The sequence below is a fragment of the Equus przewalskii genome, chromosome 14 (genome assembly GCF_037783145.1).
Source record: "Equus przewalskii isolate Varuska chromosome 14, EquPr2, whole genome shotgun sequence".
Classification (NCBI taxonomy): domain Eukaryota; kingdom Metazoa; phylum Chordata; class Mammalia; order Perissodactyla; family Equidae; genus Equus; species Equus przewalskii.
Genome location: NC_091844.1, coordinates 60,657,918 through 60,679,306, shown reverse-complemented (window position 1 = coordinate 60,679,306; position 21,389 = coordinate 60,657,918). Strand labels below are relative to the sequence as shown.

Here is a 21,389-nt window from a genome sequence, read left to right as displayed (position 1 = left end):
TGAGAGGAGTCCTGGGTTCAGAAAAGCTTTGGCTGCAGGAGAAGGACCAGGTGAGAAAGCATTCTCTTCGGAGAGGAATAAAAATAAGCTGGGATTCACATGCTGCTCCTGAGAAGAGTCTAAGTAACTGTCCTCCTATATTTGGTGCCAGGAGCCGATATTTGGTGCCAGGAGCCGATCTGGCCTCCTTCATCTGGTTCAGGCATACCATCGGCCAGCTGTGCAGAAGTGCCTTTATATCACCTCTGTGTGAACTGGGACTCGTACATCACTAGTATTTGTGAAGAGGAAAAAGGTGCTATAGTTGCATGCTGACTGTGATGAATAGGGAGAGCTCTCGAGCCATCCACCTCTCAGCTCAGCAGGCTGAACCCCACCTCGCCTTGGAAGAGGGTTTTGAGCCAGGAGCCGAGCCCTTTAATGGCTGGGAAGAAAAAAAAGTAGAATTTCCATGTAAGGTCTACCAAGAATATAAGTGCCTATTTAATAAATTATTTTTTGAAATACTTTTTCCATTTTGGTAGTTGAAGTTTGAAAAATGTTTGGAGTACTATAATTATCATTTCTGGGAAAAAATACACATTGCAGTATTTTTGTTTTTGCTGCAGGTCAAGTTGTAGTTCAGCATGGAAAGTAAACACGTCCCTTTGCTCAGCTGCGGCTCACATATTTGGAGTCTCTGTGTGCCCTCTCGGTGGTCACGGGGGACGAGGGTTTGCGCCGTGGGTACACAAAGAACACAAAGGCGGCATAGAAACGTGGGGCCCTCTCGGGGCTCAGCCCTGGGCAAGGCTGATTAGGAAGTTGGTGCTGGAGCCGAAGAAGAAGGAGTGGTCAGAGGGGTGGAGAGGCCTTCAGAGAAGGAGTCGTGGGAAGAGAGTGAGGCTGTTCAGGGAGGTGCTGGCCGCCAGAGGTGGTCTGCAGGGACGAAGCACTTTCTCCCCAGGGGGGGCCTTCACTGCGTAGGTATAAACATTAGGAGACCTGTGTTTGTTTGGGGAGGCACTTATTACCTTACATGCCCATCAGTTTGATGACTGTGTAAGCGGGGCCTATCAGCACACAGCGAATGCAGAGATAGCTGGGGAAGAATCTCCAGGAAAAACCACCTGTATAGAAGGCAGCTTCCTTCCTTCTCTCCAGACAGAGCAAAGACTGTTCTCTCAAAAAGTAGCCTTTTTTTAAAGGAATTAATAAAGTAATGGAAGCTGGCAGAGAAATAGCACCTGGGTAAAACTTTCGGCATGATGAGATGACTGTGTGTGGAGCATGCCAAGTTATGTACATATACATGTGTGTGTGTTTCATAATCAACTTCACCTTTATCAACAGTAGCAAACATTTAATGATCACATCTGTGTTCCAGGCGTCGTGTTGGGCATTAGGGTTAAAACAAACTGAGAGGGAGAAGTGAGCTATGTGAGGTCCTGAGAGTGTCCTGTAGTGTGTGTGCGTGGATGTATATATGCACACATACATACACAGACATAAAATATAGGCAATATTCTGCTATATCTACATATTTTATATATTATATAAATATTACGTTTATGTAGCATAAAAGAATGTGTATATTCTTTTAATCTCCAACACAGTCTTGTAGAATTAAGTATTTTTATGCCCTGTTTTAATGCATGAGTATACTGAGTTCTCTCTGACCCAAAGCCTAGACTCCTTCTAGTAATTGATGATGAAGATGATGATGATGATGAGAGTTACTATTGGTTGGACACTTAGATGTGTCAGGCATATGGCTACTTGCAATGTATATTCTCTCTCTTAAAAATTCTAACAGCCCTGAAGAAACTGTGACCCAGAGAGGTCAGGAAACTTGTCTGAGATCACCTTGCTAGTTGTAAAACACCAGAGATTTGAACATAGCTCTTTCTGGCTCTCAAACTTTTGTTGTAAACCACTGATTCCCATATAAGAAAGCTAAAAAGTAACTAAAAAGTAACCTCTCTTAAATGACAAGAAAGTGGTACAAACAAGTAGTTTATCTTCAGTAAAATAGAAATTTAAAAAGGAGAAAGAACGGGCTGGCCCCATGGCCGAGTGGTTAACTTGGTGTGCTCTGCTTCGGCGGCCCAGGGTTTCACCGGTTCGGATCCTGGGTGCGGACACGGCACCGCTCATCAGGCCATGCTGAGGGGGCATCCCACATGCCACAACCAGAGGCATCACAACTAGAATGTACAACTATGTACTGGGGAGCTTTGGGGGGAAGAAGAAGAAGAAGAAGAAAAGAAAAAGAAAATTGGCAACAGTTGTTAGCTAAGGTGCTAATCTTTAAAAAAAAAAAAAAAGGAAGAGAAAGAAGAAAATAAATGGCCAATGTATTTTTTCAAAAATCTAGTTCTATATTTTTAGCCACCTTTTTTTTCAGATTGTGCAAACCCTCCTGAGAACACTCAGTTGAACAGTTGAATAGCCTGCAGTGCTTTGTTTGCGGCCGACGTCCTCAGCAAAGACAGAACAGGCGCAGAGTTCTGCCATACTCTTTCCCTTCTTTCCTCTGTGCTGTTCAGCTCCCTCTCTTTATTCTTGATATGTCATTTTATTTTATTTTTATTTATGTATTTTTTTAATTTTTTTTTCTTTTTAAGGAAGATGGCCCTGAGCTAACTGCTGCCGATCCTCCTCTTTTTGCTGAGGAAGATTGGCCCTGAGCTAACATCTGTGCCCATCTTCCTCTACTTTATATGTGGGACACCTACCACAGCATGGCGTGCCAAGCGGTGCCATGTCCACACCCAGGATCCAAACCGGCGAACCCCGGGCCACCAAAGCGGAATATGCGCACTTAACGCTGTGCCACCAGGCCAGCCCCATCTTGATATATCATTTTAATTGTGTAAGTGTAGTCACTTTCAGGAACCTCTGAAGATCTCGGACCAGCACATAATATTCTTTCAGGTCCTTCTGAAGACTTTTGAAATCCATATACTACCTGTGGGGCTCAGGAATTTATTGATGATATTACTGACAATACTATTGGTTTACCTTTCCTTGTATTTTAAAATCATGTAAGAGAACATTTTCTACTATGCTAAAACTCTACAGAGTTAACAAATATTGGAGTTTTAAAAGAAAAGGACTGGCTCCTCCTTTCATTCAATAATCGTTGGTTGCTCTTCCTTAAACGAACAGAGGCCAAGAGTCCCTGGAACCTGACTGACTGTGTAGGAAGGGCTCGTGAAACTTCAGTCTGTAGTATGTTCATAGAAGACATCCACAAGTGCCAGCCCCTCATTTGACAGATGAGGAATGCCAGACCCTCATTCTCACCTCTTTAAAATCTGATGTTTTATTATATTTTTTCAAATCCATATCGTGATTACACAAAGGGAGAGACAAGTTGCAGCATTCCTTCCTCAGTGGAGGAAAACTTCAAGTATGGAAAGCGACCCACCCAGAGTCACAGAATCACTCAGCAAAGTTGAGGCTTTGTTTGTGTTCTGTAATGGATGCTGCCTTCCGCTTAAACACCACCCCAGGGAGTTCTTCATTTCGAATGTTTATGCCTCTATGACATTTTCAAGCTGTTATGGAGATTCCTCTTAAGATGTTGCTGAACTGACTATACAATTTAGTTCATTTAAGTTTTCCTCATTAGTCATTTGTCTCATTCTCTAATAATTTTCACTCCTTTTTTATGGGCTGTGTTTATGGCAGAAAGGGAACAAGAAGGCTGTGGTTTTTTGGGTAAAATTAATCTTTTTGAAGCCAGTATTCAGTTCTTTGTACATTTATCCAGACCATCCTTAGGCCTGCCTTTATTGCCAGATTTTTAAAAATAAATTCATTATTACCTTTTTAAATGTTGTTACTGTGTCTGAATATATAAATGTAATTATTTGAATGGCAAGTCCCTCTGGGAGTAAATTGAATACATGTTCCTGGTGTGAATTAACAGATGATGAAATAAAATGTCTCTGGACTCTAAATTCTAATAAACTTTCATAAACTGTGATTTAAAATTCAGCAGATGCGTTCAAGGCCACGTTTGGGATGTGCCTCTCCTACGCCCTGCTCCCTCCACTCTGCTACCTGCCACCTGCCACCAGAGGCAGATCCTGTAAACTTCTCTCAGCTCTTTTTCTCCTCCCAGGAAGCTCTGACCTCTTCCAAGAAGATTCCAGAGAATTCATTGATTCAGACTTTCTAAGAATTAAGGGAGCTTTGAATCCCCTGGGAGTGTGGAGGCTTGATGGAGAGTGGGTGCCTAGAATGGTGAAACAACCTCGATTGCACATTGGAGTCACGTGGGGGACTTTGAAAACAATGGATACTGGGGTCCGGTTTCCAGTAATTTTGATTTAATAGGTCTGGAGTGTACGCTGAGCTTCTGGATTTTTAAAATCTCCCAGGGGATTCTAATGTGCTGCCAAGGTTGAGAATTATTATTCTAGCACTATGGTTCCAAATAGCACGCATCAGAATCACCTGGAGGGCTTGTTCAAACACAGATTGCTGGGCCCCACCCCCAGGTCTGATGTGGGGCCTTAGAATTTGCATTTCTAGCAAGTTCCCAGGAAATGTTGATGTGCTGGTCGGTGGACCACTGTTTGAGAACCACCACTCTGGAGCAGTTTGTCTCAAACTTTATGGTATATCTGAGTTACCTGGGAATCTTCCTGAAATGCAGATTCTGACTCAGTATGACTGGCATGGGGGTCTGAGTCTCTGCAGCTCTCACAAAATCTCAGGAGATGCTCATGCTGCTGGTTCAGGGTCCAGACTTTGAGTAGCAAAGCTCTAATCTGAAGCATCATTTTCAACCCAGTTCAGTAATATCCTGCATAGGAGAGATGTGTGGTCTAGGAGATTCCTAGAGGCACCATGGGGCTCAGCATACAGCTTGGACTACTTAGTAGTGGCAGGCAGAGATCTGGAGGGCTCAGTGCTGCTTTGGCATTTGGCCAGCAACCATTTGCCAGGATGTTTGAACATGCCTTTGGCGAAGCTCTATTGTCAGTAGGGAGCTTCACTGTAAAGATTCTCAGTTTGCTTGGAGGAGTAATGCAGTAGTTCTCAGCCCTAATCACTCAATAGAATCACCTAGGGAGCTATTGAAACAAATATTAATTCCCATGCTTCTCCCCCAGAAATTGTGATTTAATTGATTTGAGGTGGGATCCAGACAGTGGTATTGTTAAAAGCTTTGTAAATGATTCTAATGTGCAGCCGGAGTTGAGAACCACTGAGTGAAAGAATCACATGTTGCAGTCTTAGAGATCATTTAATTACTTTTCTTTATATTTGGCTAATTTATGTTCCATTGTGATGCAAACTAACTTTATTAGGTATTTGGAAACAATTTAATATGGCATCTTTAACAAACCACCAAGAAAAGGCTCTATGTAGATGCCATCACTGTTAAGTCCTAAATTCAAAGTAAAAGAAAGTGCTGGGAAAGTACAGCTGGTGTTTGTGAACGAGCTGAAATATATGAAATATTTCTGGGACTGTATCAGCAAGCCTGATTTTTTCCCCTCGGGGTTATGATGGTGCGGAACAAGTCTTCACCGCGAAGCTTGCCAAAAAAGGTTATGATAAAATCATGGAATGTGAATGAAAAGAATTCACAGTGTAACTTTAAAGGAATCAGTCTCTAAATTTAAAAATGTAGGGATGACATATGTCTTGCATTTGTAATAGAAGTTTTCCGAACAAAATAATGCTGGCTACAAGATAGCTCCTCCTTTTATCGCATGGTGTCTCTAAGGCCAAGGAGCCAGTGAGATATGGGGGCTGGCCAACCAGAACGTGACGAGGACACACCCAGGACCCCAAGGCTCTTTATCTTTGCAAATTAACCTTGCGTTCTACATTTGAGCATAAATGTAGCCATTGACTAAACATAAAAATACCAGGAAGGCTGAGTAGGAAAGTTCAAGTTCCTTTTGCTTTCAGCACTGGGAACTAGTGGGAAGATTATGGGCTTCGGAGGCTGTGCCACTTGCTTGGTGACCTTGGCCTGGTGTCTTAGCCTCTCTGTGCCTGTCTCCTCATCTGTCAAGTAGAGAGGACGATGTCATCTCTTTTCCACATGGGAGTGAGAAGGTGTGTGAGGCGGAGGGGCATGGTGCCTCATACACAGAAGGTGCCCAAGTAGTGGAGATTGCTTTCATTTCTCTTGCGTGATCATGAGAGTTGAATCCTTAATAACAGAAACATTAGCCGTCAAAATACTTTTCTTTATTGATATTTTCTGCCTGTGAATTATACTAGTTTAGATTTCTTCTTAATAACCATGAGGTATATTTGACTACTTAAAGAGTAGGCTCTCTCTTGCCTTAGTGTCTCTATCTTTGCTGTTCTCCGTGTTTGGGACTCTCTTGCGCTGCTGTTGGCGTGCCTTCTCTCTTCTTTCCCGCAGGTCTCTGTGTAGGTGCTGTGTCTTCAGAGAGACCTGCCCTCACACACCTGACGAATGCAGTGCACCTGCATCCCTGATTCTGCTTCGAAGCATTTATTGCCACCCAGCTTCCTGCTGGGGAGCTCATTGTTTATTGTCTGTTTCTTCTGGAGTTGTAAATCCAAGAAGGCAAGGACTTTGCTTTATTCCCTGCTCTAAGCCTTGTGCCTAGAACCCCTGACACATGGAAGTCATTCAGTGAATATTTGTTGAATGAAGAGTGAAAGAGGGATTGGAAAGGAGTTCATAGATTGCATCTCAGCTGGTCACATGGGAGATTTGTCTCCCAGGACCACCAAGTGGGTGAGAGCCCTTGTGATACCCTGTGCTGTTGCTGTAGCTACTCGGGGACTTCAGATTGTAAGGGACACCAGAGTGAGGTGTTGGGAAAAGAAAGATCTCAGACTCTTCCCCTCTTTACTCTGGGCTCCACCTACTCAGCTCTGTGCTATCAAGTCTGATCTGGATTTGGGATTCCTTGAACTATCTGTACAATTAGAACTCCCAGGGATTGTCTCAGAATGATCATGTGCACAAGGATGATTTAAAATCATGCACTTGCGTCAGAGAATCGGCATAGATTTCAGGAAAGGATAGAGTACCCAGCGGCATCAACTTTGTAGTTGACTATCTAAATTTTACTAGTCCGTTTTTATGCTGCCTGTTTTCCATTAATAAATGTGCAGCATATCTGTTGTTATTTTCAAGTAACTATTTTAAGAGATTTTGAAAGAGCAGGAAGGTTTCAGTGTCAGATGCATGGGACTCTACAAAAATTAAAGTATCGAGAATCTGGCAATATGATTTTTCTCTTCTCCCTTTTTCTTTTCCCGTCTTGTAGTTTTTCATTTGCCTTTGGTTTTATTTAGTTAGTTTAAGCAGAAAACTCTTGAATGCCTTTGCTACTTGTAGATCATGATAGTACTTTCCCTATTGACAAAAGGTCTACAACTGGCCAAGATACAGTCACACAGGTTAAAGTGGCCAGGATGGATACAAACTTTCCACTATTATTGTAAGATTGCTTTCATGTTGGGTGACCCTGTCAATATTTTAGGAGCTAACCTCTTAAAGGAAGGTTATTAATATGATGAAACCAGCTTATTTTCCCTGAATTACCTCTGTTGCAAGTGATACTGTCACTTTAGTCTTTCCATATCTGGGGCAGTTTTTGTTGTTGTTTTTTAAGATGCCAATTGCAAAGTGTTACCAAGGCAACCAGACTGAACAGCTTGTTAGTTAACTTAAGTATTATATGTAGATTTGTTAGACACCATAGGAAAAGAATCAGGTGAAGCTTCTGTTTTCAAATAGATAAAATTAAAAATTCAGAGGCAGTGTCAGAAAAGCCTTCTAAATGATGGAAAATACATGATGTGACTGTAGTTTTCTCCTTATTTTCTCCATGGAAGAGAGATGGACTAAAGACACACATGAGTAAATGAAACCTAATGGAAGAATGATCTAGAAACAGGCTGAGAAAGAAAGTATCAGAAAAATAATTCCTGATGCTATGGTAACCATAGTTGGGTTTAAGTGATAGGCTGATGGCTGGTTGGGGGAAGGGAAGGATGCTGAGTGAGTGAAGGTTCTAGGTAATCTATAGAAAGGTGAATAGAGGGTTGAAAGAAAAGAAGAATAAAGCCAAGAAATTTAAAAACTACAAAAGAAAAAAAGATTTAGATCTTAGAAATGTAAATTCTTTGAAAGCATCATTTTACATTTGTCAAGTCAGTATAACAGGCTTGAATCTTGTGCCTGCTAGTCATGAAGTTATAACACAGGCTTGAAAAATTAAAGTGAAACTCTTAGAAATAAGGGAAGTTACTGGTTCATGGTGGGAGATTTTTATAGATCCTTTTTCGAAATCAGATAAAAAATGTAAGATATAGGTGATCTGAATGTCATAATTAAGAAGCTTGATTTAATAGATTTGCAAGTTTGTATCCACTAAACAGAGAATACAGGTTCTTTTCAATTGGCCATGTATTTTGAAGTTGGCCAGAGGCCACATACGTGCACATGCCAAAAAAACTCAAGAAATTAATAGTAGAAAATTGTGTAGCCTACATTCTCTGGTCAACAGCGTGGTAAAACTATAAATTAATCAAAAAAGGAAAGCCAAAAAAACTACCTGTGTAGCAATTCACTAACACTCTTCTTAAAAGTCTTTCAAGAGGAAATCAAAGTTGAATTATAGATTATATAGAATTGAGTTACATTGGGAGTAATACATGTCAAAAATTAAAATATAACCAAAGCAACATTTGACTAAAGTATTAAAATCATAGTTAATTTTTTTTTTATTTCTAAGAAAAGAGAAATAGAAGTGAACTAAGCATTAATCTTAAAACACCAGAGAAAAACCAAAGAAATAACCTGGAAGACAAAGAAGGAAGAGATTGAAAAACTTAAAAGAACTAATGAACACATAAACTACAAAAAGAAAGCTTCATCAAGAAAGCCTACAATGACTGAAAATCTAGATGAATTAGATGCTTTTTACTAAGATATGTTAGTACAGATGATTCTCAAAGAAGTAGGACACCCAGGTAAGAACCAGAGAAGAAATCTGGCCCTTCGCCCTTTAAAAAAATATAGTGAGTTCAGATAGTTTCACAGGTGGGTTGGATGAAAACATCAAAGAATAAGTAATTCCTGTGTTATTTAAACAGTTTTACCGCTGAGAAACAGGTAGAATACTAAACAGCTCACTGAAAGAGTTAGTGTAACTTTGAACCTAAGACTGATGAGGCCAGCACACACACATAAAAGAGAGAGCGACAGGCTAATATTACTCAAGCTTATAAATTTAAAAATCTCAAAATCTAGTAGGATCTTTAAAAACAGAGATCTTTCTAAGAAAACAATGATGATTTAAAATCTGCTAATTGATTATATCAATAAATTAAAGGAAAAGCCGATATGATTATCTTGAGAAAAGTTGGAAAAACACTTAATAAGATTTAATCCTCATTTTTAACATTCTTAAATCCCTTCGCGCTCTGATTCACTTATGGTTCAGAGTGTCTCTGGTAAGCCTACCTTATCCCACTTGTATTACAGAGTCAGTTCTTAAGAAGTAAATAACTCTCTCAAGGCTTGAACTGCCAAACACACATCCACAGGTGACGATGTTGTGACGGTTAAACGTAAAGAGCAGAATAACTAAGGAGATGTAATATGTTGGATTTTAATGGAAACCTGTTTTGTTGAAGCATGTATTTGAAAAATCTGATTATACATACCAAATACTTTGCAGAATAAGAGTGTGTTGGAATGTGATACAGAATAAATTAATTACAGCACATTCACAAGAGTAGGAATTAATTGCTATTTGCAATTAAAGTCAGAGAGATTGTATTAATTATGAGACAATGTGCCTGTGTTTGCCAGACAAGCCATCTACTGAATGTACTTTACAAACTCCATCTCTATCAGTCCCCGTACAGTCAAGATTCGCTTTCTCCTCCGCAGCTTTTTGATTTGTTCTGCCCACATTGACGGGGATCTGAGAGTGGAAGTCCTCATTATGTAATCATGTTCTCTTTTCAAGGCAGTTCCTTGAGATTATAGTATGAGAACAGGATAAGTGGATCCTCCCTCTACTCTGCTGCAGCCACACTGGCCTCCTTGCTGGGACACCAGGAGTGCATTAAGCATTCCCTCTGCTGGGAAGCTCTTCTCCCAAATACCTCCATGGCTCACCTCCTCACTCCTTCAGGTCCTTATTAAAACTTCAGCTTTTCAGTGATGCCTCTTCTGACCAAATTGTAACAACACCCCCCCCCCCGCCCCATTCTTCCATGCACTCCATTTCTCCCTTGCTCTATTCTGATTTTCCCCATAGCATTTACCACCTCTGCTACTATATAGTTTGCTTATTCATAATGTTTACTGTTTATTTTACGTCACACTCTGCTGCATTGTAAACTATGTGAGGGCAGGCATCTTTGTTCTCTTTATAGTGTATCTCAAGCTGCTGGAACAGCAGATGCTCGATAAATATTTTTGAATGAGTTACTAGAACTACGGGTATGAAGGCTCTTCTCTACTATCTATGGTTAGACAGGAAGTAGTTAGACAAGGAAGATCGACAGTGAAATGAAAGATAGAGCGATCGAGGTAGAAGATGACCTGAGGAACAGGCTTGGTTTTGGAAATAGATCTACCTGTGTGGTATCAAGAGCTAAGTGAACTGGAGGTGAGGAGGCCCGGATTCTTGCTTTAATCTCACCACTGACCTTAGGTAGGTGACTTGAACTCTTGGGTCTCAGTTTCTTTATCTACAAAATGGGGAGACTAAACTAGGTGACCTCTGGGAAAGACAGAGCTCATGGAAATTTACCCCAATACTACATGGCATCATTTTCACCCAACAATTTCTGACCCACCTCCCCGCCCCCAAGGTCATAAGGCTGTGGTGGTGTACTTTGGGTTTATTTCTGTCTTTTCCTCAAGGACTTTATGTTGCTGCAGGTTTCTTAAAAGTTTAAACCAAGAAATTGAGCTATGGAGTGGGGCCGCAGAAGCTAGGGCTTTGCTACCCAGTCCTAAAGTCTTCGGGTGTTACCCATCTCGATTTATTTTTCCTGTCTCTACAATCGAGGCGTAGCAATAGGTCAGTACAGAATACCAGAGAAAGGGGAATGGGGTGCATTTAATGGATCTCTGCTAGAGATAGAAACATACCAGATATCATTTAGGGAAATTACTTGGGAATTTGGCTCATTATCTGTCTTGCTAAGCTGCCACATTATAGAATCATATAATCTTAAGAAGTTCATCTCAAAATTCAGGCATGGAGGTCGAGTCCTTTCCTGTTGATTATCATACCTGTGTCCAGTCCCTGAAGTAGCCGTGATTTATTTGTGAGTCTATTTTGGTGTTTAGACATACACTATGTTCAAAGAATAGCCCTTGAAATCCTTTTTAAATTCAAAAGTCTTTCAGTTAGTCAATGACGAAGTCCGGTTTTCAGATTCTCCAATCATGTGGGCATCTTCCCTTCGCCTTTCTTCAGTTTGGTCAACACACTGGACATTGATTGTTCAGACGAGTGAGGGGGAAGGTGGAGAAGAAGGCATCTCCAGGCTGACAGTTGGGTGTCATGAGCACATCTTGGGAGAGATGTGCATGGTCGGCTGAGCTGAGTTTGAGGGTTTTCACTGCATTTGTTTCTCTCCCCTCCTCTTTGACTGGTAGATGGATCATCAGAACTGCCTGTGCTTCCCACACAAGTGCGCCCCACTGCCCCTGGGCACGTGCTAAATTCTTTCTCTCCTATTTAGAAGAGAAGCCCGATTGCTCCAAGGCCCGCTGTGAAGTCCAGTTCTCTCCACGTTGTCCTGAAGATTCTGTTCTGATCGAGGGCTATGCGCCCCCGGGGGAGTGCTGCCCCTTACCCAGCCGCTGCGTGTGCGACCCTGCGGGCTGTCTGCGCAAAGTCTGCCAGCCAGGCTACCTGAACATACTGGTGTCCAAAGCCTCAGGGAAGCCGGGAGAGTGCTGTGACCTCTATGAGTGCAAGCCAGGTACGCGCAAGCGTCGTCTCCGCAGCATCAGAGGGAGTGGGGCCTCCGCAGCCAGCCCTGGCCTCTCCCTCCCCGTGAAGATGGCCATTCTCCTCCGTACCGTGCGAGCCTGCTGCTTTGGGCTAATGGCAGCCTGGCTTCTGGCCTTCTAGTCAGAGAACCAGAGTGATAATCCCCTGGTCCATACGCGCCTTCAGGGAGGGACCCTGTCTTTTTCTCTTTTCTTTTTTTTTTTTTCTCCTTCAGAGTGTGCTTGACGGGGGACATGGGGCTAAAATTTATGGTACTGTGGCTACCTGCTTCATTTCCCCAGAGAAGGTCATAGCTCTCATTTGCAGATATATCTGTCACTTTAAAGGATTAGATTTTAAAAACTCATCGTACATAAAACAGTTATTTTTAGATAAATATATGCATCAAAATGCCAGACGTTTCATAATGAAATACTCAGCCCCAATCTTTCTCCTTGCCATTTCCCCACCATTCGTCCATTGACTTTTTACAGCATGTGCTAAGTCATCTTTGACTATTTACTCACCTTCTTTGCCACATTTGATTAGTTGTCACGTCCCAGCTGTTTCTTGCTTTATGTTATTTCTAACATCCTTGTTCTTGTGGCGGCAGTTCTATTGTGGTCTGTAAACAGGTCTGTAGTGATTTCCTCTTTGCAAGTTTCTAACCAGTGGTCAGATTTTTTTTTAACTGCTAGGTAAATACTTCAAGCAAAGCAGTCCCTTGTCCGTCTCTTGAGCTGTTCTATCAGAAACGCCTGTAGCTGACTGTCACCATCCATGTAACCGCTATCCGTTTAACTCTCTGTCTCTCTCTGCACCTTCATCTTAACTCTTAAATGTCTTCTTCCCGCTTTCCTTGCACAGAATATTTGGGACAGACTGCAGTTCTCTAACATTGATGGAAATAAAAATGCCAGTGCGAGGACAGGGTTTCTGGGAAGCAAGGAAACTGCAGAAATTTGTCAAGAGCCAGTGTTTGATTTGGGGACTCAAAATGCCAGTACCTGTCACAGTAAATGGTACGTCTCTTTGCCCCTTTCAGTCTTCAGCGTGGACTGCAGCACCGTGGAGTGCCCCTCCGTTCAGCAGGCCGTATGCCCCCTGGATAGCTACGAAACTCAAGTCAGACTCACCGCGGACGGTTGCTGCACCCTGCCAACAAGGTCGGTGTGTCATCAGTGTATCAGGTTTTCTCCTCTGTCTTGTGTGTTAGCATCATTGAAGGCACAGTTTCAAGCATGCAGTTCGTTTTCCCCAGGTATTAGGGAAAGCTAGTATTCTCCTGTTTCTGTGGAGAAATCACTGAACTGTTACCATGACTTGTAATTATGTTTCGTTCCTTGGATCAGAGCCAGGTGTCATCAGGTTAAGTCATTAATCCTTCCAGATTCTTCACGTCGGGGTGCCTGTGCACTTGGGCACACTGGGAACTGTGCTGGCAGATATGCCCCTCAGAATGTAGTCAGGGAGGCAGTGAGGACCCGCTCCATAGAAGGCATGTCATCTGATCCTCTGCAGTGAATCATATAGGTGCTTAACCATTGTGTCCAGCAGGATAAAACGTTGTGTGTAGAATTGCAATCATAGAATTGCTCCCCGGGGGTCCTTGACGCTGGCAATCACACATCTGCCCGGACCTATTACTTGCTGAGGCAAAGAGGAGTCTAAATTCTTATAATGCTTTCTGGAGTGACAAACACATCTCTCTTTGTCTTGTTGGGAAAGAAAGCGACTGTCCTTTTAGTCCTAGTAGCAGGATGTCCACTTGGCCCTACAGGACCAGGCTTCCTCCAGAAGGTGAGGGTCTCCAGGTCCTGTCCTTGACAGTCCTCGTAGCACCGCCACGGAGCTGGCCCTGCGTGCTCTGCTCGGGAGAAGACCGTCCTCGGGAATGTGGGGTTTACATTCTGTTTCCCCCACTGCGAGGCTCTCCCCTCTTCCTGCCGTGACCTCCCCTCTGCCTTTTCCAGGCCACTAAGCCATCATTGTGACTAAGTCATCTCATTTCTTTCAACTTTTGCTCTACATTTAATATCCAGAGTTAAAAGGGTGCCTTTAACTCCATTCCTAACCTCTCCCTGCCTCAGTGCCAGTCCCCGTGCTGGGCACTTAGCATCTAGGTGTGTTGCATGAGTAATTATGATTATATGAATGCTTTGATAAGATAGGAATCTGTATGGCCCCGTAGTTAAGGTAAGTATCAATTATTTGTCCATAATTGGAGTAGACAGCCAGAGTTTGTTCTAAGGATTAATTTTTTCTTCTCTTAAAATGCCTTAGTTCTTTGGCACCTCTTAATCTTTGTCCTGTCAGAAACCCTAGGATTCTCATAGACATAGCTCACATGACTTGCCCTCGCCTTTATACTGTATCGTAAAACAGATACACAGATTTTTATGAAGATAACAGACGAACGGTGGCACATAAGAACAGTTCTTCTGACATTAGGATGTGATCATTTATATGAAGATGCTTGCCAAGGGGTGGAGTATTGTGCAAACATCAGGTATTACTAAGCGGTGGAGGAGGAAAATGGAGCATTACTAACGGTAACAGATGTCCCTTCAAGGTCTTCATGAAAAGGAAGGTGGCACATTATGTTAGAGAACCTAATTAATCAAAACTCAGCCAGTTGTTAATTAACAAGTCCTTCAGTGAGGAAAAGGGACAATTCTCAGTTCACTATTATAAACGTAGTGTAGCACCATCTGCATGAAGGAGGCACAGGAGGCTACTTTTTCTGTTGCTCTAGGGGGTCAAAATGGGTAGAAGCTTCAGGAAGACATGTTTAATCTCAGTTTCAGGAAAAAAAATTTCTCACAACTAATAATGTACAGTAATGCATCGGGCTGCTTCCTGAGATAGACTGAGCTCGCTGGAGCTGGGTGGATTTCTTCCAGTCTAGATGGCCACCTGCCAGGAATGCTTAGAAACAGTGTTACCTTGGAAAGGAGGTTCAACTAGATGCCTTCCATTTCATCTCCAAGCTTTTGTGAGTCTTGTGAATGTACACCTTAGGATGGTTGTTATTGTGTTGACGTAATTTCCACCTGGGCATTCAAAACTAAGTGGTCAGTTAAGTGCGTCTCTAATGAAGAAATGGAAATCACGGAGAAGGAAGTCATTCAGAATCCTACTGTAAATTATTTGCGGGGAAGGGACAAGTTCTCACAGCTCTGTGGCTTCCTGTATTTCGCTAGTCAGTGACCCATACTCACCCCCTGCCCCTTCTCCATGTGCATCCTGTGTTCCCACTTGAACAAGCCCCTCCCCCTGCTCTCTCATGCTCTGTGCCTTTGCATTTGAACTTGACTCTTCCTGGAGTGCCTTCCCCTTTTACAGCTTCTACGCCTCCTTCAGGACTGCATTTCCTTCTCTTTGAAGTGTTCTCTTCTGCAGCCCCTGAGGATGACTGAGGTGTCACTCCTCTGCTCCCTTGTGTTTTAATTCCCCAGGGGTCTCTTTATCATGGCACTCTTCATAAACATTGAAATCATTGATGTTTTTGGTCAATCTCTCCTCAGTGTGGTTCTCGAGAGAAAGCAGTATTTTGTAGCCTCTACTACCTAGAATAAGACTTGATGTGATATGTCAACCATTTATGAATGAATGAATGAACAGGCCCACTCTTAGCCCTGATGACTTATATGTTGAAGGAAAGAAAACGAATGAATATTTTTAGTTTCTTGTTATCTGTCATTGAGTGGTGATATTACTCCTTGTCTCAGTTTAAAATGCTTGCGGTTTTTCCGCAGCCCCCTCTTTATGGCCCAGTTCTCGATACTGCAGAAACCCTCCATGCCAAGCTCGGAGCTCACCTCTCAAAGCATAAGATGCCCTTACCTCTCCCTTCCCTTTTCTAATATCGTTCGTCCTGCAGGACTCCAGTTAAATTCCACTTTACCCACAAGGTCTTCATGCTTCAACCAAAACCCACCCCACTCCCTGGAAACTCCCGACATATCCTTTTCCATGTTGCCAATGAATTATATACTTCCTTGCATTGTTATTTAACTGTTACATGCAGAAAGCCTTGTCTCCACAACTAAAGGACACTTCTAGAGGTCAGGAATTATGTCTTCTTTCCTCTCCTCTATGTATGCATTAATACTGAATGAATTGGTAAATGTAGAGTGTACTCAGACTACGGCTTAACCTAGCATAGCGTATTAAGCGGGTTCCCACTTACTGAGGAGGATGATAGACAGGTCACCCTTTGACAAGAGAATAAAACCCAAACAATCATGTGAAAATGGAAACAAAAAGGAGTGAGCCTACTATGTAGTAATAATAATATTTTAAGAGAAAAAAACTACGTAACTTTATTCTTGCGTGTGATCCATGTCAAAGGTTCTCTCTTTTAAGAGCATGATGTTTAGGTATAAAGAAGAGCATTTTAGAATATTTAAAATTCTGTTATGATTATTTGACCTTTAGCAGCATATTTATAAAGAGCATTGTTAAGAACTTAGAACCCATTTGAGATCAAAACTGATTATGTGGAGGATTCAGGGGGAAAAGGCCTTTACAAATAGGGAAAAATAAGGTAAACTATCAGATACTCCAGCAGCGGAGATACCTTAGGTGAAAATAGCAACCCCTGTTTTGTAAGGATTTATTATACTTCCGTAGACTAGAAAAGGTGTTTCTGGACTTTTCACCCTCCTCGTCTTAAAAAATAAATTCCTCACTCTTCATTCCCATCCGAATGGAATTCCAGTCCTAGTGAGACTATTTCACCCGCTCAGCCCCCTAACAGCCTTATCTCTGTGTGAGTCATCCTTGCTCAATTTGTGAATTTTCTTTTGAGTTGTGTATTTTTAGTTCATTCATTCATTCAGTTTTTCATTCATTCATCAAACATGAGTTGAGCTCTTACAAGTGACAGACACTACCCTCTAGGTGTCCTTATCACGCAAGGATGTCTATTTCCACTTACATCCCTGACTAGTACTGGTTTTCCACCTACGTCTCTCCTCTCTAAATCTAAGTTATTCCTTCTTTCCTTGCTGCCTCTCTGGTTTTTCTTAATGGTCTATCCTTCATTTTCCCCTTTTTTGCTGTCTTTTCTTCTAAACTTCATCCTGTTCAGACATCATTCTTATGTATGATATAATTGACTTTTAACTATTTTTAATTCTTCCTTCCTTCAGCTTGGCTTGCCAATTCTTTTCATCCTTTTTTCTTCTCTTAGTGCTGGAATATGCTGTGAGCTATATGACAGCTCATCATACCTTCCAGGAGGTAGTGAAAAGGAATGAGAGTGGCTCTGGGCCTTACATTGGGCCTAAACCTTGCACACTGACAAAAAGGAAAAATGAGACATGTCCATGCTCATGACACCTGATGGCCTTTGGGAGGCCCTTTGTGCATGTGTGTGTACAAATGCCTCTGTGCAAAAGGAAACTTACAACAGAGAAAGTTATGTCAGATACATTGATCCAAATGATGTCTTTGCAGAGACGGAAAAACAAGAAAGTCTTTAAGTAACAAGTAGGTTACAGGAACAATGACAGCTTAACTGTGTAATGCACCTTGCTGTTTACAAAGCATTTTCACTTCTGTTGTTCTCATTTTATCGTCATTCTGACTCCCTGAGGAATTTGTGCATATGAAAATAGAGATTGAGAGAATAAGTGACTTGCACAAAATCACAAGTGTTCTCTGGTACAGTGGATGGAACAGGTCCAAATCTTCAACCCAGGTTACTTGACTCAAAGCGTTGTACTTTTCCACTGCAGTGTTTTTGATAACAGTATCAATGAATCTGAATTTATATCTCACCAACACATTTATATATGTCAGCATAGTACATGTTAACATAACACACATATGTTTCAGTTAGTCATTGATGTGTAACAAGCTACCCCCAAAAGTAGTAACTTAAAACAACAAAGATTTATTATTTCTCACGACTCTGTGTTCACGACTCTGGGTGGTTCTTCTGCAGTCAGCTGGCAGGTCGTCTGGGGCTGGCAGTCTAAGGTGGCATTATTCCCATGTCTGGAAACTCAGCTGGGATGGCTGGAAGGGCCTGTCACCTCCTGTGTGGTCTTTCATCCTGGGCTTTTTCATATGATGGCAGAAGCAAGAGAGAAAGTAGCAAAGCCTCAAGGAGCCAAGACTTGGAAGTCACACAATATCACTTTCGCACATTCTGTTGGTCAAAGCAAGTCACAGGGTGAGCCCTGATTCAAAGAGTGGGGCAATCGATTCCACGTCTTGATGGGAGCAGCTGGAAAGAATTTGTGGCCATTTTTAATCCACCATAACATACATTTGACCAGAATAAGTGCCCTTTAGATTTCATTTTCTGATTGTAGAAAGTTAGTGGAGTGCTGCAGCTATGTGACCCTTTCCCAAAGACTAATGTCCTTCTGGTCCTGGGGCTCTGGGTCCTCAGGTGTAGTTCAGGCCACCTTGTGGTTAAGCTCCCTTCTCTTTACCAACTGCCTTTCTGCCTCTCTCTACACAGTTCACCCGGCAGTAGACACGTGAGTTGGAGCCTCTGAGCACCACCTCAGCTTTAAGCATCGTTTAGCCAACCATCATTTTTACCTCCTCTCCTTAAGGAATGTTGTGACTACCTAGTTGAACTTGGTTTTCTCTCATCACGTAACGGAGAATGCCATTTTTGGATGCCAGGAGATCAGCTTGATGAAACCAGGTCAGCCTTAAAAACAAACACTAAAAAAACTCAAAGGCGTTGCATAGAAATTCTCCTCTATAGTGGTTGATTATGTGATGGTTGTCTGAGGGGAATGGACCCACCAGCCATGGTTGGAGGGTAGATGAGCCTGGGCTGAACATCTGTGCTTCCCATGTTCTCCTGTGACAACCCGCCCAAACCTCAGCCTACTTGGGCTGTTTCTCAAGAAGAGAGCTCCTAGGTCACAGTTGTTTTCTCTATACCTGTCACTCTTTGCTATCTCCAATGTGTGTGCCTAGTTTTACAGTCTTCCCTTTGACTCTGTAATTTTTCACCAGTCGTTTTAGATACAGGCTTACAGGGTAGACATTAACTAGTTAAAAATCTAGACAGTAATACCTGTACTTTATTCGCTTTCACTGTAAGTCAGATGAGTTTTTCAGTACCCTTATGCCTTTTGATTTGTTATATAAATATTTTTATGTTTTTATTAAGAAGATGAATGAATGTAATATGTTATTGACAGTCACCCATTCTAAATTTATTTTAATGAGATTTGTCCCAAACTTTTTGTTCTGAAACATTCTGTTATCAGTTTCTGTCTATAAATATACATTCCTTAGAAGTTATTGAAAAAACTCCACTTGGTTATTTTGAGGTGGAAATAAATTAAGTCATTGTTTATAATGTTCAAAAACTTAAAATAGGGTTTCTCCTGGGTTGTGCACAGCACAGCAAGCCAGATTCCCAAGCTCCCTCCTGGCTCCAGCCTCTCTCTGACTAAGGGTCTGATTCTCTTCCAGAACCTATATCCGGAACATTTATATCTCTTGCTTTCTGGGACACTATACTGAAAATTCTATTTTATTTTTAAATCAAGATGCAGAAACACTTTTAACTCTTTTTTCTTAGTCCAAAATAATTTAAAATATTATATTATCTGTTAGGTAAAATGTTGACTTAACACGTGACTTTGGTTTTCACCAAAAAGTCTAATAAGATATCTTGAGCACATTAGATTTTAAGTCCAGTTCCACTCGACGTGAGGACGAGCCTGAATCTTAGTGCTCCCTCCCAGGAAGCAGGTTGTATGGCTCTCCTGTTTCAGAGATGGAGCATCGTGAGCTGGAAGGGTCCCGCCTGGTGAGTAGCAGAGCCAGGCTTTGTGAGCACAGACCATGGGGCAGCACTGTCCACCTGTGGTCCTGCCCCCTACCAGCCCCTCCCTGGCTCCACCACTCAGGCGACCTAATATTCCATGTCCTAAACTTTCCTTTATTACTGTGGTCTGGGAGCAAATGTCTACCTGTGAGTGAGCCGTTCAGCAGCTAAAGAATGCTCCTCCACACATCACCTGGTGCTGGGCAGAGAGAGCACGCCCCTGAATGTGGAGTGCTAGAGTCCAGGCCCACTTCTGCAAGAATTGGGACAAGCCTCTCCCGTTATCTGGGTCTGTTTTCTTATCCGAGAGAGAAGGAGGGAAGGAGGGATTTGATGATCTCAAAAGCAACTTCTACCTTTAAATTCTCTGAGTCTCCCAAACCCTTTACAGGGGAAGGAGCCCAAGCTGCTGGTGAAAGGAGACCCTAGGAAAGAAAGGAGAAGGAAATTGAAGAAAATTCCAGACCTTAGAAGATAATGGGAGATAGAAAGTTTGCATAGTGATAGGAAGGGAAGAAAGTCCAAAGGAAGTCATAAAAGAATTATGGTTACCTTTTTTTTTCATTTTCTTTAAAAAAACTTAGGAAAAGCAAAATGAAATAAACTGTTAGGCTAATGATTTAAACCAGGGTAATCAGAACTGGCTGAATTGTGACAGCTGGGTGATAATCCAATAAAATAGATTGCCTTTTGGTCAATGGCTAGTTGAACATTGCCGGTTACTTTTTTTTTTTTTCCCACATCTGTAAATAGATAGTCCCTTATATAGCAGGAGCAGAGAATATCTTTCCAAAGGCTGAATCCAGAAGATAAGGATTTACTCTATTAAACTGCTCTCTAACAGAATGTGGATAGCTCTGCCTGTCAGCCTGCCTTGGTGGGTGTGTTAGGGGAAGGCTGACGTGTGCAGCATCCTCGTACCCCCACACACTCACCAGCATGAACTACATAAACCTGTGTATGGCTGCTTGCTGGCTCCCAGACCCATATTTGTATCTGTTTCTCCCCAGCTGTCACTGCTTCACTTTCCCTGAGGTTCTGTCTTTGTCTGTCTTCCCTGTCACTCCTCTTTATCCAGCTCCTCCGTATTCTTATTGCATTTTTCTGTATTTTACACTAACTTGTATACGCACACACAGCATTATATTCATGGAAGAGTTTTAGATTCTCTGTTCCTAACTTTATGATTGAACCATTCCTTTCTATGTCTCTTAAAATAAAAAATAGTCTACTGAATTAAGTTCCTTTTTTCCTTGTTTGAGCCTCAGTTTTATTTCTCTCTTATAAGGCATTGACCTTAGAGGACAATTTCCCACTCATAACCTATCATATCATAACAGCGCCAAACACTGTAACTCCAGGAAGGGAAATAAGATGAAAGGAAAATGGCAACCCCATTGTATCTGAAAGAGACGTCAGATGTACAGCCCATGACCAGAATGAAGGTTCTGAATTTCCTTTACTTTCACTATGACATCTAGGTATTCATACTCTGCTGCTTCAAATTGAAAATCTAGGGGATGTTTAGTTCCCATCCCTCAATCCTTGTTCCTTTGTGCTCTCAAGAAAATTTATCTTCTTGTTGCTATATTGTATTATGATAATAGAGT

At 41.9% G+C, this 21,389-nt stretch overlaps 1 protein-coding gene across 1 annotated transcript in view; it reads left to right on the top strand.

Moving 5' to 3' along the window:
* Positions 1-21,389, top strand: part of CRIM1 (cysteine rich transmembrane BMP regulator 1) — a 187,809-nt gene that overhangs the window by 71,728 nt on the left and 94,692 nt on the right. The window contains exons 3-4 of the mRNA XM_070574085.1: positions 11,713-11,955; positions 13,012-13,132. Coding sequence (XP_070430186.1) covers positions 11,713-11,955; positions 13,012-13,132 — 364 coding nt within the window. The remainder of the gene's footprint in view (positions 1-11,712; positions 11,956-13,011; positions 13,133-21,389) is intronic.